Below are 18,275 nucleotides of genomic sequence, written 5' to 3' on the forward strand. Positions count from 1 at the left end.
TTCATGGATAGAGGTGACCAAATGTCAGTAATCACTGCTGAAACAACCAAGGCATTACATATACAACCTGGCTGCTGCAAAGTAAGATATACCAGCACAAAGGGAGCAAGGGAAGCTTAGCGGCAAAAATTAAGTTATGGCTACACAGGCAGGGAAAACCAATGACCCACACGGTAGTGCCCATTGGAGCATCTGAGAGTTAACATTTTGGGATTTGACCTGCTATATGGTCAGCATTGGGAGACGTCTGACAGGACTGTGTGGAGTTTTGCCGCTCTGGGGATGGGAGATGAGGAAGACAATGGGGACATCCATACTTCTTCCTCGCTCTCCAGTTACCAACGTAAAACAATGCCCCTTGCCGGCAGCAGCAAACTCCGCTACGGATGGGGTGGTGGCACGCTTAGAAATGAGAGGTATCACCACTCGAGCCCACTCTCCACACAGTTTTCTGCTTTGGCCGGTCACAAAGCCTTACGGGCAATGGCACCTAACTCTTGATAACTGCAAATTCAGTGCTAACCCCCTTTGGCTGCAGCAGTGCCCAACAAGGCCCAACAGGTGACACAAATACAGGGGGCCTCCTTGGCTTGTATGGCTCCTCAAGGTGTTAGGGATTTATCGCTCGTGATTCTGCCCCATGTACAAGATAAAGCCTAGTCTGCCTTTGCCTGGAGCGGGACTCAATACGCTCTCAATAGGCTCCTGCAAGGATACAAACACTGCCCTGCTATTGCTCACAGATGCCCATTCCACCTGACATCACAGTGTATCGGTGCAGTGATGGCATCCTCAGCAGGGCAGAAGAGCCAGAAAGCATTAGAGAGACAATGAAAACCATTTGGGCAACACTAACCAAGTTGGGACGGCAAGTCCCAGAATCAAAGTGCCAAGGGCCAGCATAAGAAGTCAGATTCCGAGCAGTCTGGTGGGTTAGAGAAGCTGCCTCTGTTCCACCAGAGACACCGGAACAGAAAGCATCTGGGCACAATCCATCCAGTACGCTGGAACTACCACAAGTTCTAGGGACTTTGAATTACTGGTGTAACCATATTCCTGCCTTTTCTGTCATTGCTCGCCCTTCCCTTTGCTGTCATTCACAAAAGTGCCTGCTCTCTCCCAGCACCCGCACACCTTCTCCCTGCGACACTGCGAGAGAAGGAGTTGCCAGGCACACGGGTGCCATCACTGCCCTGCGCAGCTGGGCACCCCCACCAGCATGGCGATGAGGACAGGACTGACAGACACGCAGCTGCCTGGTGGCATCAGAAATTGTGTTTGAGCACCACGTCCTCCTAGGCTGTGGCCTCTTGCAGTCATCTGCTCTGCCTTCCTTGCAGGTGCCACTGTTAATGTCCCCACTACAGATATGTACAGCTCCTCCAAGGGTCACTCCAGGTGCCTCAGGAGAAGGTGGAGGGGGCCTTAGGCCTGAAAGACCAGCCATGCTGTGGTCTGGTGCCCTTGAGTGCCGCTGTCCATGGGATGTTCCCACCATAAGGGCCCTAAGAGGCAAAAATCTTCACCCACTCTTTCATGGTCACTACAGCCAAGGCTGACAACGGTTCTTACATCCCTCATCAGCACTCCCTCTTTTGCAAGGAACCAGCCTCAGGTGACCATCGCCTTTGTTGGCCTACGTGGTACCTGTGTGAAGAACTTCTCCCAAGACACCCTAGAAAGCTGCTGGACCCTCAGAGGGGGTCCATGATTCCCATCTGTGGGGGCCTTCAGCTCGCACAGTGGAATGTTGCAGCCAACGTGATCCTGGGGCTGGCAATGGTTTCCTTCTGGGCAGGAGACTCAGCTAGAGACGCCCAGCCAGTGCCTTTCAGCCACTGCCAGGAGCTGTGGTTGCAAGCTCCTGCAAGCTTCCTGCTGAGGAAAAGGGATTCAGCGGGAGGTGAGGATGTCTAAATCTGTACCTATTTCTCTAAACAGATGGTATGGAACTCATAGCCTCATAGGACAATTCGGGCTGGAACTGAGGTCCCTAGTGCAACCTATGGCTCAAAGCAAGGTCAGCTCTGACATCAGACCAGGTCGCTCAAGGAATTTCAGCATCCGCAGTGCGCGCACATGAGCCAGGCATCTAAGTCACCATTACAGAAATGGAGACAGGTCATTTGACCAGTTCCCTGAACAAAGGGAGCTATTGGATGCCATGCCTCCTGAGATTCCTCGCAACACTAAGCTTTTGGTCCAGAGGAGTGGGATCCTTCCGGAAGTGTCCTGGCAGATCTCCTGCCCCACGTGGTGCTTTAGGCTGTAAAGAAAACCAAAACTACACCTGTGATGAGGGTAATTTCACCCCTAGTGCCAAAGGGCAGAGCAGAAGGAGGGATCTCTGAGCTCCCAGGCTCTCTGCTGCGCAGTTAGGACTTCAGAGGTGTCATGTGTGCATACTGGAAAGAAAGCAGCAGAAGCACACTCTAGTTATAAACCCTTTTTACTGCCATCAATAAAGGCTCTTCTTGGCTGGGAGCATGAGTACGACCCCGTGTTACAGCTCCCGAGTCCTTAGAAGCAACCACGAGACTACTCACGTATTCATATTTACAATTGGCATAAACTATTGGCTTTGACCATGATGTCGCCTGTTACTATTCACTTGGCAGGATTTGTACACGTGATCCCTCCTTGCAAGCTGGCACAATTTTGTTGCAACTTTGCCACTTTCAGCCACTTCCTCCACTCTCTGAGGCTTGCTAGTGCTGCTGCGGGGAGCCTCTCTGAGTCTATGGGACAAGTTGTCCCACTGACCAGGCCTCATGAAACCAGATGGACAGCGTGTGGGGGAGTGCAGCAGTGTGACCAATTGCTCCTTTGAGCAACACAGGCAAAAGCCACCTCTGCATCAGGGAGTGCCACCCACGTCTCCCCCTGCCCAGCTCAGCACCCACAACCCAAGGGGACGGAGTCAGGCCCTGCCCCTCTGCCTTTTCTCCAGCATGGGCACCGCCTGATGCCTCCAGGTTTCAGGACTTGCCTCCCACTTGTGGCCCCCTGCAAGACTGCTCAGTACCTCGATCCTTTCCAAAAAAAATTGTATAACCCAGCATGGTGGGCTTCCCCAGGGTTGGACAGCACCGCCACTGCCAAGAATCAGAGAAAGGTAAATCCTCAGCATGGCTCAGGGACAGAGAATGCAGAAGAACAGTGCAGGTTCCTGCTAAGCCCGTGCCTGATCCAGCAGTGAATTCCTTTGGAACTCAGTTCAGAGGAGGGATCCCCCCCTTCTGGGGCCTAGGGCCTCTAGGGACTCAACGACAGATCCGGGATGCAGCTAACTGAAGGAGGTGCATCCCTTTAAGAGTGATATTTCCACCATCTACTCAATGCGGTTCAGATGGCCTCATTCCCCAAATGGCACAGGTCTGAAATTCACGCCAATGAGCTGTGGTGGCAGGTGACCATCTCACTGCATTCACAGAGGGTTACCAGCACCTCTCTGGAAAGTGCTCCGCAGCGCTTGTATGCTCGCTCTGGGAAACCAAGACAGCTGCTCAAATTCTTTTGCAGGTACACTCTTTGTTTACTTTTGAGTCGGAACGAAAGGATAACTGCCATCAGTCCCACTTACGGCACAGAGACACACCTGTGGTCTGTGCACATGCCTGCACAGAAACGCTTGCCGAGGGAAACCATCCCGTGGGTATCAAATACAGAAACAGCACTGAAAACCTTGACTTCTGAGAGAGTCACTGCAGCCTTCTCCCAGGTCATTAAACAGCATGCTTGTGGTTGGGATCACCACTGCGTGTGCGTCACTTGCTTTCATGTCCATCTTTGTTACCCAAAGATTGGTCGAGTGAACTTTCCAAGACTCGTTTTGAAGTTTAGAAAGCAGGCATTCTTTTATTACGGTGCCGGGAGCATGGGGGATCTCTCCTTCTAACATGCTCACCTTGTCCTGACATACATGTCCCTTACATTCTGTGTAATCATAACTATGCACTACCTTTCCCCAAAATCCCATACATATTTGATTATTTCCCAGAATCCACTTACATTAGTCCCTCCTTCTTTTTTACATGCATAGTTTTCTTCTGATTTGAGTCGGAGGGCTGCTTTTGCAACCACCAAGTCCTTGCTGGCTCCTGAACACTTCATGACCTGATCAACCTGGTCCTTTTACAAAGTCTCTTGGCGAAACCTGCTAGGTCTCCATGACATTCAATCAGTTCTTTCTCTCATCCTAGATATTCCTTGCAAGTTGGATCATAAATCTCATCCTTTGCAACATGAGGTCTTCTCAATCACAAGCTCATCATTATACTAATAAAGCGACTTCTGGGTGACAATCTCATAATTATACTAAGGCCACACATACGTGAAGGTGATACATTACACTTCTGGTATGACAGGTATCACCTTCATCTCTCGCCTGGCACTTGCTACCTCCAGTCTGCAGTATGCATAAAAGCCATTCCGTTTACCAGGAGCTTAGCACTGTGTGAACCCGCTGCATGAAGTCCTGTATTTAGAGAAATGGCTATTAATAATAAAAAGGCTATTAATAATAAATATCTGCAGGGGTCCCTGACCCACATACACGCTTGTGTTTTCCGAACAGTGACGATACATTAAACCTGCAAACTAAGGACTGCGACACCTCTCTTCCTGCCCCTTTTCCTTTGCTCTCAGTCTGGTGTGGGAGCACTTTTCATCAGAGCAGGCACACCACAGACAGCCTCACAGAGGGGAAGGATGGGGAGGGGATAAGGGAAGAGGGGGAAAGGAACTACACAAGGAAGCACCTTTGCCGTCCATTGTCAAAGCCTCCCTGGCTCTTCTGCAGGCCCCCCCCAGATCTTTCCTGCAGCCCCTCCCAGAGCCAACCCAGTCCCCCCCTGCACCCCTCTCCTGGTCCCGGTACCATCTATGTGCCCCCCTGCACCCCCATCCAAGTCCCAATCCATTCCTGTCTCCCCCTGCACCCCCAGTCCTCTCCCACTACCGTCCCTATCCCCCTCTGCACCCCTAGCCCAGGCCCATCCCCAGCCCAGGCCCATCCCCTCTGCATCCCCATCCAAGTCCCAGTCTCACCCTGGTCCCCTCCTGCATCCCAGTCTCATCCCTGTCCGTCATACTCACCCTGTCCCATCCCTGTCCCCTACCACCCCCCCATCCCAGTCCCAGTCTCATCCCAGTACCCTCCTACATCCCAGTCTCATTCCTGTTGCACACCCCTCCCCCTGCCCCTAACCCATCACTGTTCCCTCCTGCATCCCCATCCCATCCTCATCTTCTCCTGCATCCTGGTCCTCATCCCATCCCCACCCCTCCTGCATCCCCACCCCATCCCTGTCCCCTCCTGCACTCCCATCCTGGTCCCAATCCCATCCCTGCCCCATCCCCGTTCCTCCTGCATCCCAATCCCCCCCCTGCAACCACATCGCAGTCCCAGTGCCATTCCCGGCCAGTCCCTGCACCCCAATCCCAGTCCCAATCCCATCCCAGTCTCGTCCTGCATCCCAGTCCCAATCCCATCCCAGTCTTGTCCTGCATCCCAGTCCCAATCCCAGTGCCATCGCCATCCCCATCCCTGTGCCATCCCCACCCACTCCTGCAGCCCCATCCCACTCCCTGTCCCCTTCTGCATCCCCATCCCAGTCCTAGTCCCATCCCTGTCCCCTCCTGCACACCCTTGCTGGTCCCAATGCCGTCCCTGCCCCACCCCTGGCCCCTGCTGCATCCCAGTCCCTTCCTGGTTCCTCCTCCACCCCCGCCCCAGCCCCAGCCCTGTCCCCTGCAGCACCCCTATCCTATCCCAGTCTCCCAGTCCCTCCTGCCTAACAGTGCCATCCCAGTACTGCCCCGCACAGCACCCCCATCCCAGTCCCCTCCTGCATTTCCATTCTGGTTCCAGTCCCATCAGCTCCTGCACACCCATCCCAGTCCCAGTCTCATGCTAGTCCCCTCCTGCATTCCAGTCCCATCCTGGTCCCAGTTCCCAACCTATCCCTGTCCCCTCCTGCACCCCCATCCCAGTCCCACCCCTAGCACCCTCACCACCTCCATACCATCCCAGTCTCCTGGTCCCTCCTGCATCCCACTCCCGTCCCAGTACCCCAGCCTGTCCCCATCCCTGTCTCCCCCCTTGCCGGGCCAGTCCCAGCCCCCTCGGGGTGACAGTGAGAGGGGAGCACCCTGTTCTCCCCTTCCCCTTTCAGTGGGAGTCCCACTGGCTACAGCCAGCGCCAGCTCCACATCCTCGGGGATTTATCCGGCATGGGGGGCACCCTGCTAGCCCACCTCCCATCCTGTGTGGGGCCCAGGCCTCCAGGAACACCGGGGGTGCTGGGTGCACTCTCTGGGGCAACCAGGGGACCCCAGCACACCCCGCCAGTGTCCCTGCCACGTCAAAGGAGCCGCACATCCCCCAGATTCATACCTGCGTTGTGCAACAGCCACTTTTTGGGATGAACCCCCGGCCTCGTTCCTGTGTGTGTCCCCCGCAGAATGATGGCTGACACCCCCTCACCACAGTGCCTGGCGCGGTGGGGGGTGGGGGGATGGTGGGCCACAGCCACTGCTCGGCAAAGGCCCCAGGGGCAACGCTTCACCCCGCATCACACCCCAACTCCAGGCATACCGGTGGTCTCTGCTGCAGATTTTATTTCAAAAAAATGGTGGGGAGGGGGCTGATGGGGGGGGGGGGGGCTGGGGGGGCACAACCACCACTCAGCAAAGCCCCTGGGGGGTGACACCCCCGCCAACTCCAGGCACTTTGGTGGCCTCTGCCGCAGATTTAATTAAGAGAAACAGTGGGGAGGGGGCTGGTGGTAGTAGGGGCGAAGGGGGTGGCAGGGCACGGGGCATCAGAGGGACTTGCCGTGCTGCAGCTGCCAGTGGGTGATGACGTTGGAGCTCTGGCTGAAGCTCTTGCCGCAGTCGGGGCAGATGTAGGGGCGCTCGCCAGTGTGGATACGCTTGTGTTTGGTGAGCGCTGAGCTGGTGAAGCTCTTGCTGCACTCGCAGCAGCTGTAGGGCCGCTCGCCACTGTGCACCCGCTGGTGGGTGCTGAGGTGGGTGAGCTGGCTGTACCCCCGCCCACACTCCCCGCAGCGATACGGTTTCTCTGCTAAGTGTGTCCGCCGGTGCCGGAGGAGGTAGGAATTGGTGGAAAAGCTCTTCCCGCAGTCGGGGCAAGCGAAGGATTTGTCGGCACAGTGGGTGCGTTGGTGCTTGGCCAGCAGCGAGCTGTCGGCAAAGGCTTTGCCGCATGCCGGGCAGGGGTAGGGCCGCTCGCCCGTCTGAGCGCGCCGGTGGATGGTGAGTGCTCAACAGTCCCGAAAACTCTCGCTGCAGTTGGGGCAGTGGTAAGGGCGCTCGCCGGTGTGAAGGCGCTGGTGGCGGGTGAGGTTGGAGCTGCTGCCAAAACGCCGCCCACACTCAGGGCACGGGTACGGCCGCTCACCTGTGTGCGTCCGCCGGTGCTTCACCAGGTCCGAGTTGACATTGAAGCTGCGGCCGCAGTCGCGGCAGGGGTAGGGCCGCTCACCGGTGTGAAGCCGTTGGTGGGTGAGGAGGTGGGAGCTCTGCCCGAAGCGGCGCCCGCACTCAGGGCAGGCATAGGGCCGCTGGCCCTGGTGGCCACGGCAGTGGGTCAGCAGGTAGGAGCGGAGCCGGAAGCTCTTGCCGCACATCTCACAGGCATTGGTGCCACTACTGTGCCCCGGTTCATGCTCCTGATCCTCAACCTCCCGCCCGTCACCTGCTGGGGGACATGGTGCTCAGGAGGGGAGGTGGGTGCCAATCCCCCCGGCTCGCAGGGATGAGTGTGGAGCCCACTCCCATCCTGGTACCTGCCGCAGCATCTCCTTGGCTTGCTTCTGCTGCGGGGCCACAGGTGCCAGGGTCCATGCAGGGACCCTTTGTCCCCTGGGGAGAGAAATTGCTGGCGGGGGGGGGGCACTAGGCAGCAGAGCTGGGGTCTGCTGGCAGCGCAAGGCGGGTGACAGGCAACGTGTTACCCCTAAAGCCTAACAGGGCCAGCAGGGGGCTGGGGGGGAGCGCACACGCACACACACACAGCAGCCCAACGACCCCCCAGCCTCAGCACCCTCCATGGAGGGGGGGCCTCCACCCATCAAGGCACAAGGTGGTGTCTGTGCCTACCCCAAGGGTCCCCCAGGCCCACCCGGATGGGTGGGTGGCACAGGAATGGGCTGTCCCCCCTACCTCCTTACCCCCCCCACCCCAGGACCCCCCGCCAAGATCCAAGCACCTCACACCCCCCATCCCACAGCACCATGGCCGCCCCTGGCCACCTCCCTCCAGCACAGCGCCCACAGCAAGGGGCTGCCGGCACCCGGGGACTCCCTGCATGCTCCCCCATGACACCCTCCTCTCCCAGGACTCTTTTTGCTCTGCAGCTGCCCCAAACCCTCTCCAGATTCCCCAAGGCGGGGGGGGCTGCACTCTGCCCCGAGCACCCCAACCTCCCCCCAGGCCACTTTGTTTCTCCGCTGGGGTGTGAGTCACAGCGCTTGATGCGGCTGCCACGCGTCTTTTTTATTTTTTTAGTAATTTTTTCACCCCCCCCTCGCACTTTCCACCCTTTGGGACACATTGATTATCTGTTATGGGGGCTGCAGGGAGAAACCTCCTGGTTTCTGGGATCTGCCAGGGGTGATTTCCAGGGAATAACTCGCCCCGCGGCTGGGAATAAAGCAGAGAAGGACTTTTATGGGATTGAACCTACCCCGTGGCACGCACGGTCCTGATGGATGCAACCAGCAACAGCAGCGCATTTTCTTTTTCAGACAGAAAATTTTTGGTGGTACCACATTTAACAAACCACCTTCCCTCGTCATTTTGTAGAATCCTAAATTATTTATCTCTTTAAAAAACAGGTTTGTGTTCCACGCAGCCAAATTAAGTTTAATTACGGACCTGGAGAGGTTGTGGGTGCGACACTGCAGCGAAGGAGCGCGTCGGTGTCTCTGGTAGCTGGCTCCACGTCTGTTTGGTGCTGCCGTCTTACCTGCTGCACCCACAATCCTTCCTTCCTTCCTTCCTTCCTCGGGGAATTTGGATTCCCAGAAAATAAAAAACACAGGCTGGCGTGGTCAAAGTGCGAAATCCTGTAGAGAACGAGACGCGCTGCGGTGCTTCTCCGACCTCTGGGCACACTGCATTTTTCCTGGGAATTCCGACGTCCCTGCTCTTTATTTATCTATATAATAGAGATACATACTGTAAATTTAAATTTTTACTCTTTGTTATTCACTTTAAAACACCTAGGATATACACTTAAACAACAGAAGAGTCTTTAGGGGTAAGCAGTAGCCAGACTCAAGGCACCACACAAAACTTTACAGGCAGCGACTCCTCACAATTTATATTATTTTACATTATTTTAGGTTATAAAATCACCAGTGGCAAAACATAAATAATAAAGGGCTAATCAGGATTAACATCGATAGAGAAACAACTCTAGTTAGTATTAAAAAAAAAACAAATCACAGGCGTTAGTTAATCCCACTCAGTGGTAAAGCGACGATTACAACACCAAGGGTACGAACCAACAAAGGAAATTTAGGGATGAGTCACAACAAAATTTCATTGTTGCCACGACTCAACAAACTGGGGGGGGGACAGGGACGGTGACGACAGTAATTAGTCCTTAATTAGCATCTGGAATTCTAGATAAATTCCAAAAAGTTAGCAATCCTTTTTTCAAGACAGAAAACTAGCGGAGAGTCTGATTCGAAATATAGCCGCTGTGTTATATATAACTGCGGGTGTTAATGACTCCCAAGGAAAGTACAAGGTGATTATTTGCTCCTGAAGTAAATAATTTCCCAACAAAAATAAGAAAGTTTTAGATTTTAAAATGAAAATAAAGATTTGGGAAGTGAAGTCGGTGTGCTTAATAACGACAATTCTAACGCAGCTCTAAGTTAACCGCAGCTCCTGCTTGTAACCCAGATATTAATCGAAGCTTTAGATTTTTAAATAAAAAGAAATAAAACTGAGTAATTCAATAACGGACACAGTCAAATATTAAGAAAATGGTGGCAACGGTTCTCAACCAGAGTTAATATTAAGATTTAGATCGAAAATAAAATTAGAAAGCAAAGAGAACGTCGTGACCAGCCCAATTTAAATGCACGTGTTTTGGGGGGATGGAAATAACCCCCCAACCAAGCACGAATTACTTCTGAGGGGAGCGAAAGTCAAGCCGATGCAAATTACATCAGCATACGCTGCAGTTTAATCGAATTTTTATCAACGTTTAGATGCTTATTGGGGGTCATTCACGTCCCCGGCACGTTTACCAGCCACAGTGTTTGACCGTAGGCTGCAGCCCAGACGAGACACGAATAAACAGCGAAATAATGACGATGAGTGAGGATCGGCCTTCCCTGGGCGCCGGCCTCCCTCCCTCCCGTCCTTCCTTTTCCGAGGACACGCCACCGCACTCATCAGGAAAACGCAGATATAAACCGGTACCTATGTGCACCCACACATCTACATAGGGAAGAGAGGAAGGCCAGGAGGGAACTGAGGCGAAAAATAAAAAAAAAAGCAAAAGAATAAAGAAAAAGAGAAGCTAAAGACACACACAAAAAAATCGAAACGAAGAAAGAAAGCGCAAAAGGAAGAAGAAAAAGAAAGAAGGGCATTAAGAGAAGAGGAGGGGGCGCACCCACCTACCTTTGGCCTCGGTCCCGCTCAGAGCGTCGCCGCCGCCTCCTCCTCATCCTCCCCCTCCCCCTCCCCCTCCTCCTCCTCCCCCCGCTCCCGACCGCCAGTAACAGCCCCAGGGCCTCCCCGCCGCCGCCTGCCACGGCCCCGCCACCCGGCCCGGCCCGGCCCGGCCCCGCCCGGAGAGGGGGGGGGGAAGGTTCCCGGGGGATCTTGTCACCCGCAGCGGCCTCTCGGGCACGGAGCGAGGCCGAGGCCGAGGCCGGCTGCCGCAGCGGCCACGAGGGACACCGGCGCCCCCCGCGACAGCGGGCGTGCCGCTCTATGCGCCGGAAGTCCTGCAGCGCACCGGAAGCTCCCCTCAGTCCTCCGGAGCGCACCCTCGATGGGCCGGAAGTCCGCCAAGCACCCGGCCGCGCCCCTCAGTCCTCAGGAAAGCTGAGGGAAATTTCCTGAAGGAAAGCTGCTCCAAACCAGCAGCAAAGGGCCCGAAATGAACCGCAGCGATAAATACAAGTGACAAAATGACAGGAGCGCTGCAGGGACGCCTCTCCCGCCACAACCACCTGAGCACAAGGGCCGCCATGGCTGCTGGAGGTGACGCGGCATGCCCAGGGGGAGAAATAACCTGTTTGATACCAAAAAATCAGAGATAAATCTCTTTAATACTCGGGTTTTGAGTGTTCGAAAGCAGGCGGTCTTTATTTCCAGCCCTGGATGCACGGGGGATAAGCCGTGCCCAGCGCGCATGCTGACTTTGTGCACTCTTTATTTTAATGTGGGCCAAAGGCTCACATGCTGGGCCAAACCCCCTCTCTTTTTGTTACCAAAGCCTCTTTTAGGGCCCAGAGTTTCATTTTTAGCCTTGAAACCCTCACCTGTAGGGCACAAAGCCGCTTGGGTGCTCAAACCCCCGTTGTTACGGGTGTAACCCCTCTTCTAGGGCCCAAAGCTTTGTTTTTAGGGTTCAAATCTTTGATTGTCGAGGCAAAAGACTCTCTCACGGTCCGTCCCCTCGTTTTTACGGTCAGCGAGTCACGTGCCCAGCTCCCTGCCTGCTGCCCCCCTCGTGCCTGCATGTCCCGGTGTGAAGAACAGCCCAGTACTGGGAAATTCCTGCATTTGCTGCCATGGTGACCCGGCCGATTGCGCTCTGACTCCATCTTTATCCCTGTGCTGTATCGCTCCAGCGAGAAACAGGAGATCCTTGATGCTGTCTACGGGGGAGGTCTGTCATCACCCCCCCGAGCCGTACCATGCTGGGGCCGCCTCAAGCTCTTGCAGGAGGATCAGGGTGATGGGCTTGGGGAGCAGGAGGGTGCTGGGCCAGTTCCCGAAGCTCTTGGCTCATCTGGCCCAACGAGGGCACAGCCTCGGCTCTGCTCACTGCAGCACTCACCGTCCTCCCTCCACAACACAGATGCGAGGAGACCCGTACCCCTGCGCAGGCAGAACCCCTGGGCCCACAACTTGCCCTTTTTCCGACTGACTGAATACTCAGCCAAAATGAATTCCAAATCCAATGTAAGAATAAATGCAGGTTATTTTATTATATTCCTATTATATTACAATATAAAAAGGGGAAATATCAGGCAATGTGATAGAAGGAAACAGTACTATTTATTATGCACGATGTGATCAAAGAGCAAGAGCAGCAAAGCATCGAATCAGTCCTGCAAAGTGTTAACGAGACTAAGGATAGGATCCTTCACTGATTCCGGCCTAAACATTGTCCAGCCCCCCACCCCCCCCACCCCCGCCTTTGGCTGGGAGCCCCGTTGCAGCTGGTGCCAGGAGTCTCTCAGGAATGGTGAAAAAATTCCTGTGCAGCGCGTCTACCCATATGTGAGGGTTCTGCCCCATCTCGCAGCATGCCCACCTTTATAGTCGGTGAAAAACAAAAATAGTTTACACACCTGCTGTATGTAAACATTTAATTTTATGCCAAGTGCAGGTGTGCGCTGTGTCATGATCTGCAAAGTTCACACATGCCAGGACATTGGCCAGGCGCGACAGAGTTACCGCCATGACACAGCTGCACACTGTATTGTCTGGATGTTCCTGCCCACATCTTGCTTGTTTGGGGGTGCTCAGGACAAACCCCACCTACTCATTAGTTGTCCTTGAGCTCCCTGAGCTCCCAAGTGACACGAGCCCTGATTAAAAACAAAGGCTTTTTCAGAAGCAGTAATCAATGTAATCAATTTTAACCGCAGCACCCCAAATTCAACTGACTCTGGGTGGCGGTGGGGAAGTGAGGGGCTCACTGGGGACACGAAGGTCAAAGGGCTCAAAAGCAGCTTTGACCATGCGTAAAAAAAAAAAAAAAAGGTGACCGTTTTCCTCAGCCCTTTTCAGGGCACCGTCACCCCCTTGTCCGTGAGCCAGGGGCTTTCCAGCTTTCAAGGTCACCCCAAGGGCACTGAGGTCTGTTGCTCCTTTCTTATCACAGAGGTGAACGGTTGTTGCGAACAATGAAAAAACTCAGTGCTATTTCACAGCTTTGCCGTTTTGTTTGTCTCTTTTCACAGCTCCCTGCATCCTGAAGACGGAGAGATTTCTGCAAAAGAAGAGAGGCTCTTCTCGAACAGTACCGCAAGGTTCTGGAAGCTCTTTGTCCGCATGTAGACCTTTCTGCCACCTCGGTGGGTGCTCTGAGCACCTCCAAACCCTGATCGCTCCATCCTGGAGACCACCAGTCTGGTCTTCAAACGCGTGGTGTTGTGTCAGCCCAGACCCTTATTACATATAGGGCATCACGTGGGGAATTGTGAAGTTGTATCCCGCTAAGACTTTATACTGTGGGTCTTTCAGCACCGACCAGAACCTTTCAGGTCTTGATTGTAGTAATTGTGCTGCCTCGTCTCTTGTTGGCAGCGGAGTCATGATCTCGTAGGTGAGCTCCTTGGGCATCCAGGCTTCCGGGCTCATTGATGGATTTGTTTCAGTGTTGAATTTGCTTCCCACAGGGTATATTTTTTCTCCTTGTCTTTGCTTGCGCCTCTGCAGTCTTGCTGCTTGTGTTTCGTTCGGCTTTGCTGCTTGGCCTTTGGCTGCAGGTTTGCCTTTGGACTGGCCGCTCACCAGCAACTTTTTTCCAGACACGGCCCCTGGGATCCCTGGCAGCTGCCTGGAAGGACATAACACAAGGACTTTGCCCGAGGCCATGATGGCTTCGGGGCTACATCCTGCCCTGCAAGCCATGTGCCTCTTGGCGCAGCCTCCGGCAGCTCAGGAGGGGAGATGCCCTCCCCAAGCCGGCACCCTCAGCTGACACACAGCTGTCCCCATGTCCCCAGGCCACACCTGTGCTCTCATGAAGGGGAGGAGGACCCCCCCCCCTTTGAAATGGGGGCTCCCCCAGCCCCATCGCACTGCCCTGTGCTGCTGTCAGGCAGTGATGAACCCAGTGAGGGTTTGGGGCTCTCACCGGGTCGGCAAATAACCCGATGCAGATGCTCAGTCCTGAGCCCCCAGACTCACCCAGCCTGGCGCTTCGTCCTCTTATTCATCGCCGCCTTATTGTGGAGTTCCTCCTGTTTGTTAGTCACCGAGCTGGAATCAGCAGGCAAAGGCACTTCAGGAAGTCCCGCTGCAAATGGGAAGGAGAAACCTCGTCAAGAAGAGCATCACCGTGATGCTCCCAGTCCCAGGGACATGGAGCGGTGCTCACATCTCATCCCAGAACATCCAAGGCAGCCGTTCTGCTCTATCCACTGCCTCCCCAATACCAGCAAAAATGATATGAATCGCTTAGCATAACTTGGTGTTAGCAGCTGGGAAGCCTTGGCTGCAAGCTGTGAAAGCTAAAATCTTTGGATTTACACCAAGATTTTTCCCTGCTTGGACAAAAGGAGGCCTCGAGACAGCTGCTTTTATCAGCGTAAGGCTTGAGGAAAGCGGGTGAACCCCTGTCTGCTTTCATGTGGAAAGGATGATGATTAACCTGTGCTCCATCGCTCTGGGGATTTGCTTATTCCCCTACTATTTTTTCAAGGGTTCTTGGAAATAAAAGGTGTAGAATTAGCAGGGAAATCTGCTCTCATTCGGGACATGGATTACTCAGTGCTGGCCAGTAAAACTAAAGATGTGTCCTAGGAGCTGTCTGCTTACATGCTGTACTAGCAGACACCGTGCATCTCCCGCCAAGTTATGGCTGGCTTGGAAGGAGGTTTACACCGAGAGAAGGACAGGCTCTGATAAATCCCGAGCAAGTCAAAACTACGTGCAATATTCCTCCCCTAGTTTCTAAGAAACACAAGTCTTCCTTGAAGCGGTATGGGTTATGCCGGCTGTAATAAATTAATCTGTCAAGATCCTGCCTGAGATTCTGTTTGGGGGATCCTAAGGTTGAGCAAAAAGGGAAAATATCTGCATGAGTGCATGTGCGGAGTCGAAGCAGGGTGCCCATTGGATCGGTGGCCCGCCATGAAGGGTCTACAAAGTCCCAGGTGGTAGAACTTGACGCCTTGAGCGTGCGCCAAGTTCCTTTTCCCCAGCAACCAGCGCTCACTGGGCTCCTCGGCGAAGGCACTGGTAAAGCTGGGGTTTGGAAAAAGGGGAGGCGGGTGATGTAGGCAAGCCTCTTTTGGAGAGGGAATGTTAAGTCATTTCCAAGAATCCGAGCATCCTGGCCCACTCCCAAAGCCAAGCTTGGGAGAAGAGGCCGTGCCAATGTGGCACGAAGCTTTGGTGCAAGCATTTGACCATCATTGCTGTGGATTTTCCTATCGGAAGCCGCTTGCCCCTGCGACGGAAAAGAGCCGGGAACTGCCTTACCTTTTGTGTGTTGCCTGATGGGTGGCAAATCCTCTTCTTTCTTCCACATGTCCTCACCAAGGGCACGCCTCAAGACCTTGAGAGGGTGCCTGGACTGAGATTTGGGCACAAACTCCAGTTCAAACCTGGTGACAAAGAGGTGACAGTGGCATGACCAAAGGCACCACCAGCCCTTTTTGCTCTGCTCCCAGCCAGAGCTTGGCACCATTGTAAAAGGTGGTTTTTTCCCCCCACAAATCATCCATTCCCCATCCCCAGGGAGCATCCCAGGAAATGGGGTCGCCCAGGAAAGGTGTCCTGGTGTCCTCAAATCCTTCCTCCATCCCATCGTTTGCAGGAATGACAAGAGGGCAGAGCCACAGCAGGACCCCCGTGGTCACTTGGGGAAAGGACTCACTCAGGAAAGATGATGACACGGCTGGTGCGAGTCAGGGAAGAAACAGGTACCATCCGGGACACCACCATGTCCAGCAGCTGGGGAAACTGCAATGGAGGAACACGGAGATGCCAGGACATCCTCAACGTGACCATGACACTCGATCACGGAGGAGTTCAGGGCGGCATGAGCCGCTGGAGCCACAGGGAATCCAAAACACTCACTATGAATGCAGCCATTCTGAGGTTTGTCTTCCCGGATATCTCTTCCAGGAAATCATAGTAGAATCTCATTTGCACCATCCTGTCTTCAATGAGGAGCACCCCAACATCTCTCAGGACAAGTGCAATGATCTTCCCCTTCGCCAGGCAGTGAGACAGGAGGGACATGGTGCCTAGGATGCATCCCTCCACTTTGCACCGGGACACGTGGGCATCCGTGGCCACCTTGGCATATTTCACAGGCGCCAACACCTTATTGTCTGGAAAAACCACACGAGAGGGATGAAGGCGCTCACCCTGCAGCCCTCCCCGAGGGATTCTTACTGCGCGTGTCCTGTTTGTGGACCAGCTTCGCAGAGGGGCCAGTTTGCTTTTCGCAAAGGGATGTGATAACTCCCATCTTCACCCACACCATGCAGTTGTTGTCCTACCAGACAGGTCATCCTCGTTGTCCATGAGGTTGTGGATGTCTCTGAGGATCCTGGACAGGCGAAAGACAGGCTTCTGGATAGTGACGATCTCTGTCCCAACCTGCTTCTGTGCGGGGACCACGTCAAAGGAGCCGAGGGTGGGAATTCGTACCCCCTGGAGCAGAGAAGAAGGGCATGAAGGGTGAAGAGGGAAGAGCTGGGGGATGGCTCCACCCAGGGATGGTACCTCGGACCCTGCCACCTCCCGCTCTTTGGAGGCATCAGCTGGGACAGTGGGGAGAGCTTTGGGGAGGAGATGCCGAGTCCTCTCCTTCCTTTTCCTCCTTGGAAAAAGCAGGACTTGGGGGCAGAAGCCACTCAAGGGCATCCAGGGTTCTCCAACAACGGATCAGCCTTGCAGTAGAAGACTACCTAGCAGAGGTGACACCACCCTTGCCCGAGCCCTGTTTTGTCTCTCAGTGGGGATTTGGTGGGGAGTTCCCTGCTTTTTGAGGAGGGAAGGAGCAACTGCAGCCCAAGCTGCATGGCCACGGGATCCCCCCAGCTTCTCTAGGGGGATGAGGAAGATGCGGGTGTCACTCTACCTTGTGTAGCAAGAGCTGTTGTTGGATGTAGCTGGCCACTGCGTCCCAGATGGCTGTTTGCTCTGGAAAGCAAAGGAAAACCAGGTCACACTCTGTGTCTGCTGGCTCTGCCTGCGTCCCACCCCCACAACGCCACAACTCTCAGTCCTGACAACACTCCTGTAGTGGCTGTGGGTGCTTGTACCTCTGAGGGTGATGCTGGGCATCATGAAGATGGGCTTCATCCCATCCCAGAAGTCCATCTTGTTTTGCCTTATGCTAGCGGGTCACTGCTTTGTGGCAACAGCCGTGTAGGAAGCTCTTCCCTGTGTTCACCCCAGAGATGCTCCTCCAGAGTGTGGGAACAACCACCCTACGCCCCCTTTTGTACCCCTGCGTGGCCTGTGTCACAGACCCGGTGTGACATCACAATGATGCCGCCGCTGCTGACTTCACCATCCAAGGTGAAATGGTCAGCAGTCACCTGCTGTCTGCTCTGACACAAACCTTTTGCCTGCTGTGACATTGCTGCTGCTGAAGCAGTTTTAACCACAGGAGTAGCCGACTGAGAGCAAAAGGACAAGCACCAAAAGCGGGCCAAACACTGGCAGCGAAATTTCATAGGCGCAGAGTAAAGGGACAAAGGGAGGATTAGAGTGACCTCTGTTGAGGCTGAGCTCCCCTCCTTACAGTCAGGCTCCCGCAAGCACTTGGGACCAGAGATCAGATGGCAGATGGGCTGACAATGGAGTTTGGGGGCGTTTCTTCCTCCTCCTCCTTTTTTTTCCTGCTAGCTGCCCTTTTCTTCCTGTTATTCCTGCGGGGGGTTGTCCCCTTTTAATTATTTTCCTCCTCCTCTACTTCTTACTTGCCCTGCTTTGATCTTCCTACTCTTTTCCTTCTGCTCCATTTTCCTCCCCCTCCTCCTCTTCCAAGTTCTCTTCTTAATCTTCCTCCTCTTCTGCATTCCGTTTCTCATTTTCCTCCTCCTCCTCCTCCTCCTCTGTTCCTTTTCTTCCCTTAACCCATGGACCGCCCCTGTAAAACATCCACCAAATGTCCACAGTTGATGAGGTCCATGATTCCAGGCCCCGCCTCAACAGTGGTCACTTGGGGCAGGAAAAGAAGGGCATTTTGTGGAGTTCCTGGGCACCAAAGCCTGCTCAGATCAGAACCTAGAGATTCCCCTCCCTTCCAGGGTCTAAAGTGTCATTTTTAGGATTCCAGCCCATCGTTTTGAGCGTCC

At 54.3% G+C, this 18,275-nt stretch overlaps 2 protein-coding genes across 11 annotated transcripts; both read right to left on the reverse strand.

Annotated features, from left to right (window-relative positions):
• Window positions 1-6,601: 6,601 nt before the first annotated feature.
• Window positions 6,602-10,965, reverse strand: LOC308066306 (uncharacterized protein). Of its 7 annotated transcripts, none has more exons than XM_080393422.1 (4): window positions 10,669-10,965; window positions 8,902-9,184; window positions 7,812-7,887; window positions 6,602-7,723 (listed from the first exon to the last, which is right to left on the reverse strand). In XM_080393422.1, the coding sequence occupies exons 3-4, from the start codon at window positions 7,867-7,869 to the stop codon at window positions 7,287-7,289; spliced, it is 495 nt and encodes a 164-aa protein (XP_080249548.1). In that variant the 5' UTR covers window positions 7,870-7,887; window positions 8,902-9,184; window positions 10,669-10,965; the 3' UTR covers window positions 6,602-7,286. The 7 variants fall into 7 exon arrangements, with proteins under 7 accessions (XP_080249548.1, XP_080249547.1, XP_080249550.1 ...); XM_080393421.1 differs by having other exon boundaries at window positions 8,711-9,184; XM_080393424.1 differs by having other exon boundaries at window positions 6,602-7,720; window positions 7,812-7,903; window positions 8,711-9,184.
• Window positions 10,966-12,184: 1,219 nt separating this feature from the next.
• Window positions 12,185-17,480, reverse strand: LOC308066304 (coiled-coil domain-containing protein 81-like). 4 transcript variants are annotated; one of them, XM_080393413.1, is made up of 9 exons: window positions 17,235-17,480; window positions 17,051-17,112; window positions 16,693-16,877; window positions 16,467-16,620; window positions 16,039-16,295; window positions 15,836-15,921; window positions 15,439-15,563; window positions 14,143-14,251; window positions 12,185-13,789 (listed from the first exon to the last, which is right to left on the reverse strand). In XM_080393413.1, the coding sequence occupies exons 3-9, from the start codon at window positions 16,831-16,833 to the stop codon at window positions 13,402-13,404; spliced, it is 1,260 nt and encodes a 419-aa protein (XP_080249539.1). In that variant the 5' UTR covers window positions 16,834-16,877; window positions 17,051-17,112; window positions 17,235-17,480; the 3' UTR covers window positions 12,185-13,401. The 4 variants fall into 4 exon arrangements, with proteins under 4 accessions (XP_080249539.1, XP_080249541.1, XP_080249540.1 ...); XM_080393415.1 differs by lacking the exon at window positions 16,693-16,877; XM_080393414.1 differs by having other exon boundaries at window positions 16,693-16,873; window positions 17,051-17,480.
• Between the last annotated feature and the right edge of the window lie 795 nt (window positions 17,481-18,275).

The sequence above is a fragment of the Falco punctatus genome (genome assembly GCF_963210335.1).
Source record: "Falco punctatus genome assembly, chromosome: 6".
Taxonomy (NCBI): Eukaryota; Metazoa; Chordata; class Aves; order Falconiformes; family Falconidae; genus Falco; species Falco punctatus.